This window comes from Mus musculus, chromosome 14, assembly GCF_000001635.26.
Source record: "Mus musculus strain C57BL/6J chromosome 14, GRCm38.p6 C57BL/6J".
NCBI lineage: Eukaryota > Metazoa > Chordata > Mammalia > Rodentia > Muridae > Mus > Mus musculus.
Window position 1 is genome coordinate 61,137,235 of NC_000080.6, and position 16,046 is coordinate 61,153,280.

Here is a 16,046-nt window from a genome sequence, read left to right on the forward strand (position 1 = left end):
ACTGATCTGGGAGACTTCAGGAGACAGAAAACTCTACCTGTCTTAACATTATTGAGCTATGGCACACGGCCCCACAACACTTGTTGTAGGTACTAGGCATTTGAACTAAGGTACTCATGTTTGTGCAAAAAGTGGCCTTGCCCACTGTGCCATTCCAAACACAGCTCTCTAATGCCCTTTTAAGATCAGGACCTTGAGCATCTTTGGGTTTTGGCAGCTTCAAGAAAGCAATTCCCATGGATTCCGAGGGATGACTAATAGGAGTCTGTGGTGTGGAAGAAATGCTATTAGATTTGGTATCTTCAGTGGTCCCCTGGGAAGGGCGAGACTACAGCAAAGCAGACAAAGTGGATTGCCCTTTCTGAAGTCGGTGCCTCTCCCCAGGGACATCATTGGAGCCTGTATGGCTGAGCTGAATTAGGTAATTTCCCCAAGGGTGCAGCAAACAGGAGCCTCCAATCTTCTGAAGCTCTAGCTGGTGTACACTCCCCATTCATAGGATGCTGGAGGATGTTGGTCCTGATGCTGTAACTAGAGCACAGCCCACGCAAGGGCAGAGGACCGGGGCTGCACACAAAGCTTGGTGCCGTAGAGATGCCGTGCCCTGGTTTATTGCCTCAGTGTCCCCATTACTAAACTGACAGAAACACTGAATTAACACTGGCATCAGATTGCAACTGTAGAACATTTTACAACACACAGCACATTTTGAGTGAATTTTTGATTTTTTGATACTTATTTGGAATCTCATGTCCACAATGACAATGAACAAAGGCACTGTGTATGCTGTTTTATCTGGGCATGTGCTGCTGTTACTATCATATGGCTATCACCTGTCTGTCATCCATCCATCCATTCATCCATTTTGAGACCAGCTATCCTTGAACTCACTATGTAAAGGCGGCTGATCTTGAGCGCTTAATCCTCCTGTCTTCAGACCGGGCAGAGTCTATTCAGAACTCTTTATGGGGCTGAGGAGGCCCATACCAAGCCCCTAGCACCAACCTTCTATGGGGAATGACTTTGTTTTAAGCCGTATGCCTTCCATAAAATTAATCTCTGGAAAACAACAAAAATAATAATAAAGCTCCCATCGTGACTTTTTACCTCAGTGATCCACAACACTGGGTGTGTGGCATTATGGCATTCTTTGAAGCTGATATGCTATCTCTTTAATTTAAAAAAAGAGAGCAGTGAGCTAGGTAGGGGGAGCTGTGACTGCCGCACTCTCCCGGCCCTGCGCTGAATGCAGTGGCAGTAACGCTGGCTGGGACTTGTTTGTTGTTGGTACAAAAGGCACACAAAGGCCGGACAACCAGGTTGATGATGGCCACCGTGAGACTCTGAGGGTCCCTCGGACTGCGGACTGCGTCTAGTCTAGGAACAGCTACATCGGGCGTTGCGACCCGCTGGAGCCGGGTGGTGCGGTCGCTGCTACAGCTGCTGCTGCTCCAGCTGGGCCGTGGACCACTGTCCTCTGCATCTTCGCCCCCAAGGAAGACAGAGCAGCTCTGGCGTGTAGTGCCACAGCGCACGGGTGAGGAGTTGCTACCTTGGCATCCTTGGGTAGGGTGGGTCCCGCTCTACCTCCTCATCTTAGTTCCAGAGGGGCTCTGACTGCAGGCTTTGTCTTTTTAATTTCCACTCCAAGTTGCAGAGAGTGGTCATAATGGGTTCGCTGCTGTTATGCAGAGTGGGGTCCGGACTATTGGTATTTATACAGTGGCATTCTCAGAATAGTTTATTACTTAATCTGCAATCGCTCTAATTTTAACCTCATATTCTCAACCAGCCAGTTCTCAGTTACCTTATTTAATAATACTCGAAAGCCTTATGACAAAAAAAAATTCTCCTTATTTCATTTCATTCCAGGAAATAATTAAATTCTTAGAAAGAGTTCTGTGATTTTAGCAAAGTTCTCTCCTACTCTGCTGTCCTTTTTTGCTTGCCTGCGTTTTTCTTAAAACAAGGTCAGTGGGGAGTATTGCCTTTGAGGCTGATATGCTGATAATTTTAGCTTTAATCTTACTCCCTGTGTCTCTGAAAATGGTAAAAAGCCTCTTCCATTTGAACCAGCCAGGATGGGGGCTGGTTCCAGGTGTTTTCCAAGCATAAGCTGCCACAACCCCATATTGGTCTCTTTACTCCTGCACCAACCAGTACAGAAGTAATTCACGATCAGCCCCCATTTATTTGTCTTATGACGAGTTTTACAAGCACCCACTGGCAGCCAGGTAAGAACTAGGACAGTGTGAGGTTCTCATGTTCACATCCCCTGAGTGTTGCGGAAGACTAACCAGCTCTCTTTCCTTTGCCTTGACAGTTAGCCCCATTCTGTGTGGTCCCTTGTCTTCTTTATCCTTGGCTTTTGGCTTTTGGCTGCCCAAGCTGCTCCCTCCCGCACCCATGATCCTTAAGACTCTGTCTAAGTCCCTTTCAAAGGAAGCAAGCTAGCTTACACCATCTTCCTGCGTCCCTGCTGTTGTGCTCATCCTGTGAGAGCAGCAGTAAGAACCGTTGACCGCTGTTCCGATGTTTCCCGTTCTTCCTGTCAGAAGAAAAGCTCAGTCACAGCTTTTGAAGAACAAGGACAGCTGACAGGAGTCCTTTGCTTTGGGCCGGACTGGCCCTCAGCAGCCCTGTGCTCAAATGTCAGCTCAACTGGACCTTCCTGCCACAGCCCCTTAGAAGTCGCTAACAATTGGTGCCTCAGTTTCTCTTCTGTCCAAGACACTGATGGTCATTGCTCAGATGATGGTGGTATCATTGAGACATCAAATGTTTGTGAAGATAGCTAGCTTAGACTAAGCAGTGTGTTGCTAGTGAGTATTTGACTCATTTCCAACCCATTCCACCCCATCCATCCATCCATCCATCCATCCATCCATCCATCTATCCATCCATCCAACCACACATACATCTACTCACTCAATCTATGAAACACACCAAATAGCTTCATTTATTAGTGTTCCCTCAAAAACTGAATTTATAAATGTACTTTTGGCTGAGTGCCTCTTAAACAGCCTTTGCTTTGGGCTAAATGTTCTCATACCTTTGGCCTATGAATGCGGAGCTAGAACTTCCTTGCTGCCATAGGGCTGTTCTCTGAGGGGAAGGGAGGCTGATTCCTCTTGCATACCTTCCCCTAAACACATCATGGTAGCAGTAACAATGACTATACTGGCCATGTCCCCCAGGAGTCCAAGTCAGGACAGTTAAATGTACTTAAATGTGCCAAATTGGAAATCAGAACAAGTCCCGTTACTATTTTGATCTTGGACAGCCAGGCGGCCCACTCACTCTTTATAGACATTGCCAATCCTGTGACTATTTTTAATCTCTACTTTGTCTTTCTCCTTTCTCTTTGCTATTTTCCCTTAAACTCTTCACTTAACATGCACTGGACTTCAGTGTCTATGATGGAGATGTTGTACCCTTCCCAGAGGGAGAAGGAAAACAGAAAAACTGGACAAAGCACTGGATTGGGAACCAGAAAAATGTGACTTTAGCTCTGTTGGCTTTTATTTGTGCATAACAGAAAACCATTTATCCTCGGAGCTAAGATAAGAGGTTTGGGGAGAGACTCTTTGACTTTCCTTAGAGTCCTGAGTATAAGATCTTGACAGCTCTCTTTGGACTCTGCTCACTGCCTCAGAATAGTCAATCAAAAATTACTTTTCATTCGTGTGGTCAAGATTAGAAATGATTTAATAGCCCCACTCTGTAGGTTAGAAGATGCAAGATTAAGGGAGTGGAAGCTCAGTGTATTCTTATTTGAGAATGGAGAGGTCTACTCAATGTAGCTTTTCTTGCTGAAGATCGCCGAGTTCTCAGACCCCATGCCCCAAGTTCTGCTTCTTGCTGTCATGTTCTTCCCACTGCACTTTGGAGTTTGGGTGACTGGAAGCCTGAGAGCTCACACAGATCACCCATTTTGTGCAGAACCATCGTTAGTTCTTTTATAGCAATGTAGCATCCGGACTTCTGTTTTGCTTCTGATAGTATTGCATGTCTCTTACCTAGGCCTGAAGACAAAGGCTAGGCCTTTCACTTCTTCCAAAAAGATAAAAGCTTGAAGTCAGTCAGGCACCTAGTGAATGGCAGCTTAAATTTCATGCGTATCTTTATTTGATTAAACTGCTGAGCACTGGAAAGGAGCGCACGTGTGAATATTATCGGTCTCTGGGATTTGTGGACATTTCTACACAAGTGTTTCCCCTTGTTTAACATGATGATACATGTTAAACATATATGTATATATATATATATACATACATGTGTATATATGTATATATGTATGTATATATATATTTATAACTTTTATTTTCTAACTCTTACAAACCCACAGAAGCAACCATTTATTTTTTTTTTAGAAGCAACCATTTAACTGTTGGATTAAACAATAGTTAATCTGCTTTGCACATAAAGATATTAAATTGTTATATTTTGAAGCTCGGTGTGTAAATTTTATTCAGTCTATGTCGCCTTCCCATCAAACCCACCCCCACCCCACCCCCACACGCTTATTTTTATTTATCAGTGTTTTTGTTACAGGCTTGTGCTGGGTGACCGCTTTAGAAAAAGTCTAGTCCTGGAGAACATACTTGTTCAACAAGTCATTAAATTCCTCAGAGACCCATCTAAGAACAGCCCAAGACTCTGAATAGACTTATTCTGAGACAGACCCGGGTTAGAAAGGTGGAGTCTCATCATAGTGATTCTGACATTTAACCTCTCGGCACTTCCAGCTTCCTACTTTTGAAACGAGACTGAGAACAGATCAGCACACAAACCCCTGGCATGGTGACGTGGGTGACGCGGGGTAGGCTTCTCCAGCAAGGTCGCTTTTTAAAACAATGAGCCAATTCTTGTGTCTTCTAAAAGCTACATGATATGCATCAATCTTGCCAAATTTAGGAGATTTTAGCCATATTTATTTTAATGTTCTTTTTAGCAGCTTTACCAAGATATTATCCACATGCCATACAGTTTGCTTGTGTGTTATGTTTATAAATTTTTATCTGTGAACGTAGGCAGGACTTTTTTTTTTTTTTTTTTTTTTTTTTTTTTTTGCCAGTGTAAGACCCTGCCTACCACAGTCATCTCTACGTATCATAGAATCAACTTGAACTTGAGTCAAGGTATAAACCTAGATGTTTGTTCTTATGATCTGGGAATGAGAGTTTATGCACACTGGTGAAATTTGTACATCAAGTCGCTAAATTGTTCACACTGTTGAGTGCCTCCTGTATCTGAGATCGAGAGCCTGAAACAGCCAAAGAGGAGTCAGACAGCTTTGAGGAACTGATAGCAAAAGAAACGAGAAAGCCCTGGGTCTCACAAAGGGCTTCGGAACCCCAGGGGAAACCCTTAGTGTTTTCATGGCTGTTCTGTGGATATCTCAATGTGCTTGTGTGTACACTGAGTACACTGCACCTTTAGCTTCTCGTGGTGGTGGTGTAAATACATTTTATTTCTGCGTTTGATTGCCCAGGTATATGAGGCCAAATCTGGCTGTGGTGACCATGACCTGTCCTCCAGCATACGGCCCACAGTACTGACCCTGGTGACACAGGCAGGGCCTACTGTGCTAGATCTTGCTCTGTTGATTCACAGGGTGAGTTCATCTGACTTTTCCACTTTGCAAAGATTCTGTTTCAACCTGTTCATCTTTGCTGACTCATGCTTTGCTCTGAGAGGATAGGGTATAGTCTTTCTTGGTAGATCAGTGGAGGCTGAGGGCTAGAAGTCTGTCTGCCTTTGGCTTCTTCCTACTGCGTGGAAAACATCCAAAGGTAAGTTTTTACCATGCCCAGCAGTGTTTACTGCTTGAGAATTTGTTTGGCGGTATGGATTTTTGTTTAATCCACAGATAAATGTGTATCCGGCTCTCAGGCTGGGGGCAGGTGGAGTGCTATGCCTATTTGCTATAAATGTCTTAACTGACTGTTTCTGGGGACACGGAGGCTATTTTGATAGGTTAAGATGCAGAGAGCTGTGGCTGCCCAGAAGCACGGCAGCATTGCGAAGGGCCTCAGGAGAGGCTACCCCAGCATCCCACCCAAGTCCTCTCCATACAACCTTTGCTTCACTGGGTCTCAAGTGTTTCAAGTCTATTCAAGAGGCTCTGCAATGTAACAGAAACCCTATATAGGATAAAGCAATAAGGTGGCTCTAGTTATGTTTCTATGCCAAGCCCTGTCTCGTTTCCTTGGTAACGGACAGGTGTCTGTGTTGTAGTTTCTAGGAGGTTGGCTTTGACCTAGCTGACCTCGCTGCTTCAGTTCACTTTATTGCAGCCTAGACCCCTTTTGTCTTCTCCGCTCTGCATACTGCTTACCTCTACTGAAGCACAGCCTTGGATCCAGGGATCCTGGCTCACTGTTTACTTCCCGTGCCTGACACCCGAACCCCTGGCTGTTTGTTTCAAACGGCCGTAATTCACAGACACTTCTGCATCAATTAGTGAATGAAACTGGCATGTCTTTCTTCCTACTCCCCAAATGAAGCCACACAGTGTCAAACCTTGCTGTGAAGCTCAGGTTGCCAAAATAGGATATTTCTGCTGAGAAGGCACCAAGGGCGCGCACGGCACAGACACGATGCTAATGTCAACAGTGGACAGAAGCTCCAGATTTCGGAGTCAAATGAATGACCGATTTAGCGGCTGGCCGGGAGGAGTATCCACCCTCATTCCCTCGCAGACATCGCAGGGCACCCCATTGTTTACACCCAAAGGAAGTGTGTGAATTGGTGGACAGAAACCATCCCATGCCATTTCATAGGTACATGGGATGCAGTGCACACAAGCACAGACAGCGCCATCTAGAGGTTGCACCGACTGCCCACACTGTGCGAAGTGCTTTAGACACAGTTCAATAGTTTTTTATGGAGACATTGTTCCTGGACGGCAGGCACATGGCCATGTTTTACAGATGTTGAAACTTAGGCACAAAGAGATTGCAGATTGGCAAATGGTGAGAAGGCTCCAGAAAGTTGTATAATGATTTGTTCTTTCCCAAACGATGGGAACCAGCAGCTTCTCTCCCCTTTAAGCATTAGAGGTCATCTGAATGCCTTGGTGTTCCCGGGGAACCGGCAGACTCTTCTGTGACGAATCTTTGGTGCGCTGGCCCAGTTTTCATTCTCAGCGTTGGGTCGAACTTCCCCCCACTTCCTTATGATCAGTTCTCAGTTTGCCAACTTCAGTAGCATCTTTCTAGAACCAACTCTGCACCCCCCTGCCATTATTTTCCCATCTTTGCTCATATTTCCATTGGGGTCAATCCTATAACCTTATTTCTCAGCTCTGGAATTTAATACATAACCCAGTCTTCAACCATTCTTCCTTCTGAATGAAATCATCGAAGACGATACTTTTCTCATAAATGTCCTGCTCCCAATTCTAATGAAGAACCCTCAGGCGAGGAGTGTCGTCAGAGGACACGTGCATCCAGTCTGAATCTATAGGTCTGTGTGCTTTTGTTTTAGCTTTAGGTGGTCTGTTTGTGCCACCTGGTACTGTGTTTATGTATAAAGGGATGGATTGTTTCTGTTCACAATACATTTGTTGGAGCTGAGAGTGTTTTATACTATCTGTTGCTACTAAAACACCACAGCCTGGGTAAATTATAAAGAAAAGAGGTTTATCGAGCATCACAGATCTGGTTGAAGGTCAAGTGGCGCTTTTGGTGTGTCCTTGTTGCTTCTTGCTGGCAGAGTCCCCAGGCTGAGCAGGCCATCATGTGGCAAGAACAAGGAGTGTGTGTATCTTCTCTGCTCTCAGTCTCTTCTGATAAAAGCTCTAGCAGTCAATCGTGGGCACATCACTCTTGCTCTATACCACATGAGCTTCCAAAAGCCCCTCTGAACTCATAGCTGCATTAAGTCTGTGCCTTCCAGGGGCTTTGCAGTAGGGATGAAATTTCAGCACGTGTTATAAATCTGCATCTGCTCTATTCTGTGGTTGCTTTTAAAATAAACATTTAAGGAACAAAACCACTTATATTTAAGGAAAAAAAAACCTTCACTGTTTCCCTGCTAGTTTTAGAAAACTAGTTTAGAAAATTGGCTTTGATGAATGCCAATCAAAACATCCTGTGAAAAATTAAACTACACCAAGTCACTGAGAAATTGTCTTCAGGGATGGCTCTGCTGTAGCATTTGGTGATTAATCTGCTCTAATCTCCCCAGTAAAAATGGTGCGAGTTCCTCACTACCTGCCCCAATGCTCTGGATTCCTGAATGAAAGACACACACACACACACACACACACACACACACACACACAGAGAGAGAGAGAGAGAGAGAGAGAGAGAGAGAGAGAGAGAGAGAACGCTTTATATTTAATATGCCTTAATGAGCTCAATGGCTGGGCCACTCCAAAACTTCACGTTGCTAACGCCTCTCCTCCGATACTCCTGAATACTTATTAAAATCTATATTCCATCTTTGCTACCCCAGACCCAGTTTGGGGGACCCTGAGGTCACTCTTCCCCAGCTCTTACACAATTGGTATGCTTCTCTTCCTGCAGCTCTCAAGCCTGGATCTTATTCCTTCCCTGGCATGGAGTTTCTCCTTTTTCTCTCTCTTCTGAGTTCCTTGTCCAGGATCCTTAAAGTCACACCCCTGTTCCCCTGTCCAGCCACTGACTGTTGGCAACTTTATTTACCAATAAAAGCCAGCTGGGAACAGGGACCCTCGGCATCTAGCCTGCAGATGTGTAGGTTCCATGCAATTTGGGGAACCAAATTAACGCAAGTCGCATTAGAACCAGTCCACAGCAGTCTACACTGAATCCTGAGCTCTCTTTCTAGATGTTATTGATCATCCAGAAATGATGATTCACTAGAGCTTGAATGATTACTCCTGCAGACACGTCATCCAGTGAAGCGTGGGCAGCTTGGGATGTAACTGAGAGGTAGAGTGCCTGTGAGCATGTGTGAAGCCCTGGGTTCCATCATCAGCATCACCACAATACGTAAACACATGAGGACACTGGACACACGGACGGAAGGCTCAGGAACTGAATCTCCAGATCTTCAGCCCTTCTCCCTCCTCCTGGAATGTGTTTAAACAAAATCACTTATTTTCCAAATTTCCTTAGTGTAGTACCAATCCCACCTCCCTTAAAACAGCTCTCATATGTGATCATGTCTAAGAAAACTTTGAAATTATAATGTATTTTGTAGCCATTGTATTATAAGTGTATAAATAGAAAATTCAGTCTCCTGACTTGTCATTGCAAAAGCTTGTCATTCTCCCATTTTATTTCCTAAAAGTCGAGGCTGTTTCAAAGATTAGTGGTTTTTTTAAAGATCTTCCAACAGGCACACTTTCTATCTCTAAGACAAGAGTTTGGTGTGTGTGCGCGCGTGTGTGTGTGCGTGCGCGCACGCACTTTACTTACACAAATTTTAAAACTTTGTAAGGAATGATTTTAATTTTAGTAGTCTGTCATCTTTCTGTTTTTACATGAAATAGCTATAGTTGGAAACCACAAGAGCTGTGCCCAGCCCACCTGTGAATAAATAGGCTGTGTAAAACCTATAAGGAAATGTGCTTTCGCTTTGTGTTTGGTGTCTGCTCTAAGGAAGTGGGGATCGGGACAATTGATCCAGGACTCATAGAATTTATGGATTTTAAAAAAATTTAAAATTAAATTTAAGGATTTTAAAAAATTGCCAGGTGTGGTAGCACACGCCTTTAATCCCAGCTCTCGGGAGGCAGAGGCAGGCAGATTTCTAAGTTCGAGGCCAGCCTGGTCTACAAAGTGAGTTCCAGGACAACCAGGGCTATACAGAGAAACCCTGTCTTGAAAAACAAACAAACAAAAAATTATTAACAATGATCAAAGCCTTGATGATATAACTTTAAAAAATAGGAGACTGGATGATGAGAATCCTCAGGGAACAGAGAACTCCTGAATTGACAGCTTGCATCCAGTACTGACTCCAAGCCATTAATGAATCAGCTCTGCTCTCATTCCTGCCTTTCTCTGGACCCTCCTCATGCCGAGGCTGGACCGGCAAATATTGTTCCTCTAAGAAGGTATATTGTGTGGGAAGTAGGATTTACAGTAGGAAGAAATCAGGGAAACAGAGCTCTGTGGTAGGTTGATAGATAACGTTTATTATTTCAGAGGCCTCCATATCCAGTAACACAAGTGTGTTTGTTGATGTGTATTTTGTTGGGAGGCTGGGGACAGAGAGGAATGTCATGCCGGTTGGCAGAGGCGCAGCGCAATGATACTTTATATTTAATAGGTCACTCAAGCTAAGGTCCGGGCTGTCTTCTGTGCAGACTGCGTTCTCGGCACACACATTACTCTTTTCTTTACCTTGTTTTTTCTTTCAGGGTCCTTGAGGTAAAGCCAAGATGCCAGTGGCTCCAGACCTGGGAGAAGTGTTCTAAATGGCAAGCATCTCATAACTCCTGAGATGAGGGTGGGCAGTGCCCTACCCAAGCAGCTCCGCAGCATCTTCCCTCTGCAGCTCCAACAGGGACCATAGAAGAGCCAGCGAGGAGACATTAAGGTTGCCTCTGGGAAAAGCCGAAAACTCCCAGCCAGCTGATACTAGTTTGCTTTAAAAAGGCAACCTTATCAGATCAGAGTAGCATACAGAACACAGGAACAAAACACAATGTTTTCTGATGTCAGATGATGACAGATGCTGGGGAAGACTGGCTTTTCACCAGCCAGAAAGAGCTTCGCTTAGAGTGCACATCGACAAGAAACACAGGAAACACAGAGGAGCCTTAAGCAGAAGGAAGCAGGTGCCGTCTATGGTCTTCAAGGACAGCTGCTCCGGTGACCATGGAGACCGAGGAGACGAGGTGAATAGTTACCGTTTTAAGTGGAATTTACTCATTTATTTATGTGTGTGTGCACTCGTGAGTGTGGAGGGCAAGGGACTAGCTTCAGAAGTCTTTCTCTCTCCCATGTGGGTTCCAAGAAGCTCATTCAGGCTATCAGCTTGGTAAAGGGTAAAGGCGTATGCCACCAATGCCTGACTTGAATTATTATTTTTTTTTAAAGAAAACAACCTAGTTCTTCTATACTTGTTTTTGGGAACTACACATTAAATAGGAGCACCGTTACTTTGTGGGAGTAGCTGCTCCCTAGCACCGTCAGGAGTATTCCTGGGACTGATTCTTCCTTTGCACTCCAGGCTGACCTTGAGCTTGTCCTCTTCTGTAGTGCTGGGATTATGTGTTGAGCCATCACATTTAATTATTCTTACAGTGCATGAATGCACATGGGTGTCATCAAACAGCTGGCATAGTCAATTGTCTTCTGTATTGGCTAAAACTAAGAAAAGTAACCAGTGGGGCATGGTGGTGCATGCCTTTAATCCCAGCACTTGGGAGGCAGAGGCAGGTAGATTTCTGAGTTCGAGGCCAGCCTGGTCTACAGAGTGAGTTCCAGGACAGCCAGGGCTATACAGAGAAACCCTGTCTCAGGGAAAAAAGAAAAAAGAAAAAAGAAAAAAAAAAGAAAAAAAAAAAAAAAGAAAAAAAAGTAACCTGAAATTAAGTCCTTTATTATTACTGATGCTGTCGTTAAACACGAGAGGCATGTTTGCAGCATCCTGTAGATTAACAACAAACAACAACAAAAACGTTCTCAAGTACTTCTGTAGTGGTACCCACTCCCTTAATTTTGGACGTACATACTCTTACAAATAAAAAGTGAACACTTTTGTTTAACTCAATAGTTAGCCCATTTGTTTTAAGAAATTTCATTTGTAGTAATTATATATAACCACTCGCTGGTCTTGACACTAACTTTATCAATCATCAAGATGAAGCCCAACAATGTAGTTTCTTTTGCCATTACTATCACGGTTGGTAAATTCTATTTATATCTATATTATATCTATATATTTATAAAAAGGAAATATGAATTAAATTTGAATGTACTTTTTCTGAGGATGGCATCATATGGGCTGTAGGTACTTTTGAATTCTTACTTTACTAAAGGTAACTGGCAACACACACATGCAGGTGAGCACATACATACGTCTACACACACAATAGTACATCCACTGACAGCTTCACTTAGCCTGTGACTGTAGATCCTCCCATGTCTCTGCCGGTGTTCAGGCTTGAGCTGATCTGAATGAATACTAACCGAGGCCGTAGGGAAAATTACTAAGAAGAGACATGGGCGGAAGGAAGGACAAGTCTTGCTAAGCTGGATCTGACAGAATGACCACATGGTTTGGGTGACAAGGGTGGGTTCTAAACCAACTTAGTGGGATGCTTGCATCTAACGCATCTTAAATCTCTAGATGAATTAGATGCTTCTCCAGGTGATGGACTCAGGGCACCACGGATCCTGTGGACTTCCTGTTCAAATATCTCTAGAGATGGAGTGGACACCAGTGCCAGTCACGGTCCCTGCCTGGAACAGAGGGCAGGGATGCAGGAGGAGGCTGAGGGACTGAGGATGGTTTTTAAGGCATAATCGGCGCGCAAGAGCAACCATGAGTTAGTGGCAAGAGACTTGGGCTGCTGTGGTTAAAGAGCAGAGATGGATGTGATAACAAGAGGATGATGTGATTTCTGTAGATCCTAAGATTTGCAAGTAAGAACCAGAATTGTGATAAATAGCACGATGCCAGGATGGGTCGTGGAAAAGAAATCCTCTCCGAGTATGGTGGAACTTCTGCAGTAGATGTGAAATCAGTATTACCTCCCTGTATGAACACAGTCTAGAGAAAGGTAGGAGCTTTTAGAAGATTTGGTACTGTGTTGTACTCTATTCAACATACTAAATAAGCCTTTATTAGTCTTATAATGATGACTTTATTAGTCATTAAAATAACTTTATTAGTCTTATAATAATGAACACTCATTTCATTAGGCAGAGAACAAATTTGGAGGATTGCTTTGCCTCCTGGAAAATCTCAAGGTCAATTTGAGATCTAGATTCATTTAGAATGTATTTGGAGAAGGCAAAAAAAAATGTCAAAAGTATCAAAAGGTTTGAACTTTTGACTAAATGGGATCTTAGTTTACTGTAATGAAAATTCTTACCTGTCTACTGAACCAAAATAACAAAGATTCAAAAGGAGAAAACAGCTATATACAAAAAACAAACAGACTCCAGAGGCTGGAGAGAAGGTTCAGCGCTTAAGAGCCCTCGCTTTTCTTTCAGAAGACCTGACTTTCGTTCCCAGCATCCACGTAGTGGCTAACAATCATTTCTAACTCCGGACCCAGTTGTGAGCTGTCCTACGGGGCTGCTGGGAACGGAACTCAGGTCGTCTGAAAGAGCAGTGCATGCTCTTTACTGCTGGTCCATCTCTTCAGTCTCAAATTATAACATTTAGCAACTGATAATCCTTTTATTGCGTGTATGCGCATACACGTATGTTTTTGTGTGCGTGCGTGCATGCATGCACGCATGAGCACATGCTAGATGTGAGCCGCAGTCATTACTCTTTTTTTTTTTTTTTTTTTTTAAAGACTTATTTATTTATTTATTTATTATATGTAAGTACACTGTAGCTGTCCTCAGACACTCCAGAAGAGGGAGTCAGATCTCATTACGGATGGTTGTGAGCCACCATGTGGTTGCTGGGATTTGAACTGCTGACCTTCGGAAGAACAGTCGGGTGCTCTTACCCACTGAGCCATCTCACCAGCCCGTCATTACTCTTCAGGAGTCATCTGCCTTGTTTCTTTTGAGACATAGTCTCTCATTGGTCCAGCGTGTGCTGAGTAGGCAATGCTGGCTTCCCATCATGCTCTGGGGACTCAGATCTGGGATTATAAATGGGCACTGCTATGTCTAACTTTTTACATGGGTTCTGAAGATCAAACTCAGGTCCTTATGTTTGCATGGCAAGCACCTTATGGTCCGAGGTAGTCATAGCTCCCTGGTAAGCCTTTATTATGTTTTTTTTTTTTAACAAAATAAGATGGACACATTGTGAGTTGTCTGATATTAGCCAGCATTATAGAGACATTTTTCTGATTTTCTTCTGACACTATCTCACAGTTTTTATAGGCATGCTGATTTGTGGTACAAGGTTTCATATTTCTCAATAGACTAAGATATAGCTGGCATCTCTATATAAAAATAAGCCAATGTCATATAAACCCGTAAGTAGTAATTAGTATGTCAGCAATGTGTTTTATTTAGAGATTACATAGCACAACTCTAAGGTTGCAAATTGCAAAGAGATTTTGGAACCTTTTCAGCAGGCATGTTATAACACTAAGAAGCCTAGCTACCGTCTCAAGTAACTACCCATATACATCTGATATACAGCATATCAGACAAATATTAAGAAAGAGAAAGGGGGGAAAAGCATAAATCCTGAAAATGACAAATACATCAACTTTGGTTTTTTTCTTTACTGTTCTTGATGTCTGTGTAGTTAGCTGTTACCCAGCAATTCATCTTTTACTTATACATCTGTTCTAGGTTAAGTTCATAAATTAATTTTAAAGGTTTATTTCTTAATTGTGTATATATGTGTGTGTGTGCACATGTGAGTACAGGTAACCACAGAATCCAGAAGAGGATGTTGGGTTCCCTGAATTACTGCTGGTTGTGAGCCGTAAGCACAGGGATGCTGGGAACTGAACTCAGGTCCTCTGAAAGGTTAAGATGTCTCTTAACCACTGGGCCATTTCTTCAGCCCCTTAAAAATAATTTCAACACTGCTATAGTATTATTGACTAGTAAATCCAAGCACAATTTTTTGTTAAACTTATTACAAACAATTGAAAACACACTCATTTTTTACTAAAACAGTAATTCCAAACAGGCCTTGTTTATTAAAGATTTACTTAAATCATTTGAACATGGAAAACTTGGAAGTTGGGAATTTCCCTCATGGAAGTGTTTTGTTGTTATCAAATTTTGACAGCACCTCGTTAAGGGGATTCCTAAGTTAATGTGGTGATGCCTTGGTGAAGTAGATAATCATACATATGAACACATGTAAGCCCACAACAGCTGGTCTGAGATTTTATCACAGGTGGCAAGCAGAACAGTTGACAGTCATTAGATTTTGTGAGACAGTTGTCTCTCATCTTCATCTTACCCTTCATTGATTCTTTTGCTGTTACATATGGAGGGTGTTTCCAGATGCTGTTTGTCCTGATACCCAGCTTTGGGGCTCTCTGAGAACCCTGATGGCAGTAGTCTCAAATTCAAATGGCTACAGGGAATGAAGGGGCTGGCATAGGAGGGAAGGGGTCTTTTGGGTGGGCTGAGGAGATGGGAAGCAGAATCAAAGAGAACTGGAAGAGAATGCTAAGCTGGCTGATGGGAGGAGAACGGGGATACAGCTGGTAAAAGAGAGCCAGTTTGAGGATGTCATTGGTGGTCAGACTCATCCTTATTAACATCAGTCACAAGAACGAACTTCAGTGGGAGTAGTAGAAGGATGGCCTGCACAGCCACATGGTGGTGGCAGATATTCAGTTCCCAAAGAGCTTCCCGTACACTTAATTAAGGGGACTCTGCAAATGGCTACTTGGGACAGAAACCTAGCTGTCTCTGCACAAACCCAGCCTCCATGAGCTTGGGACTCTGATGGATCTTCTATCTACCCAAAACTCCGCACAGTCTCTAGAGTGTTCCACTCAGGACTGTGGGAAGTAGACTCACCTCTCATTCTACTTCCAGCGGGTGTCGTGGGAGCAATGGCTCAGGAGGGCAATCTCCCATTGACTGCTGATCAGTCAGTCAGAAAAGATGGCTGAAGGCTTCAAAAGTGTGCATCTGGGGTCCCGAGTGAGGACTCTGAGAGCCCAGTGATGAACTTGATCTTGTACAAGGCATGGTACCATGATTGTTAAAGAGTGTATTATTTCTGACCCTTGTTACAACAGTGAGGAAGACTAGGACTGTAGTGACAGGTACCAAGACTTTGAAAATGGGGATGGAATGTAAGCTCAACTTCTAAGGCATTACAGCAGCTGTGTCCCAGCCAATGGGCAGTGGGAGGGATCGATGGAAAACCATGAAGGGATTCTTGTTAAACACGCTACACAGGATTCCTGAGGCAGGAAGCAGAGTGAT

At 43.5% G+C, this 16,046-nt stretch overlaps 1 protein-coding gene across 6 annotated transcripts in view; it reads left to right on the forward strand.

Annotated features, from left to right (window-relative positions):
- The first annotated feature begins 1,186 nt into the window (after nt 1-1,186).
- Nucleotides 1,187-16,046, forward strand: part of Sacs (sacsin) — a 102,273-nt gene continuing 87,413 nt past the window's right edge. For 4 of the 6 annotated variants that reach the window (XM_030247881.1, XM_030247882.1, XM_006519226.2 and 1 more), the window contains exons 1-2: nt 1,187-1,537; nt 10,358-10,837. In XM_030247881.1, the coding sequence (XP_030103741.1) occupies nt 10,818-10,837 (20 nt within the window). In that variant the 5' untranslated portion in view covers nt 1,187-1,537; nt 10,358-10,817. The remainder of the gene's footprint in view (nt 1,538-10,357; nt 10,838-16,046) is intronic. The other 2 variants (NM_172809.3, NM_015788.2) reach the window with 1 other exon arrangement.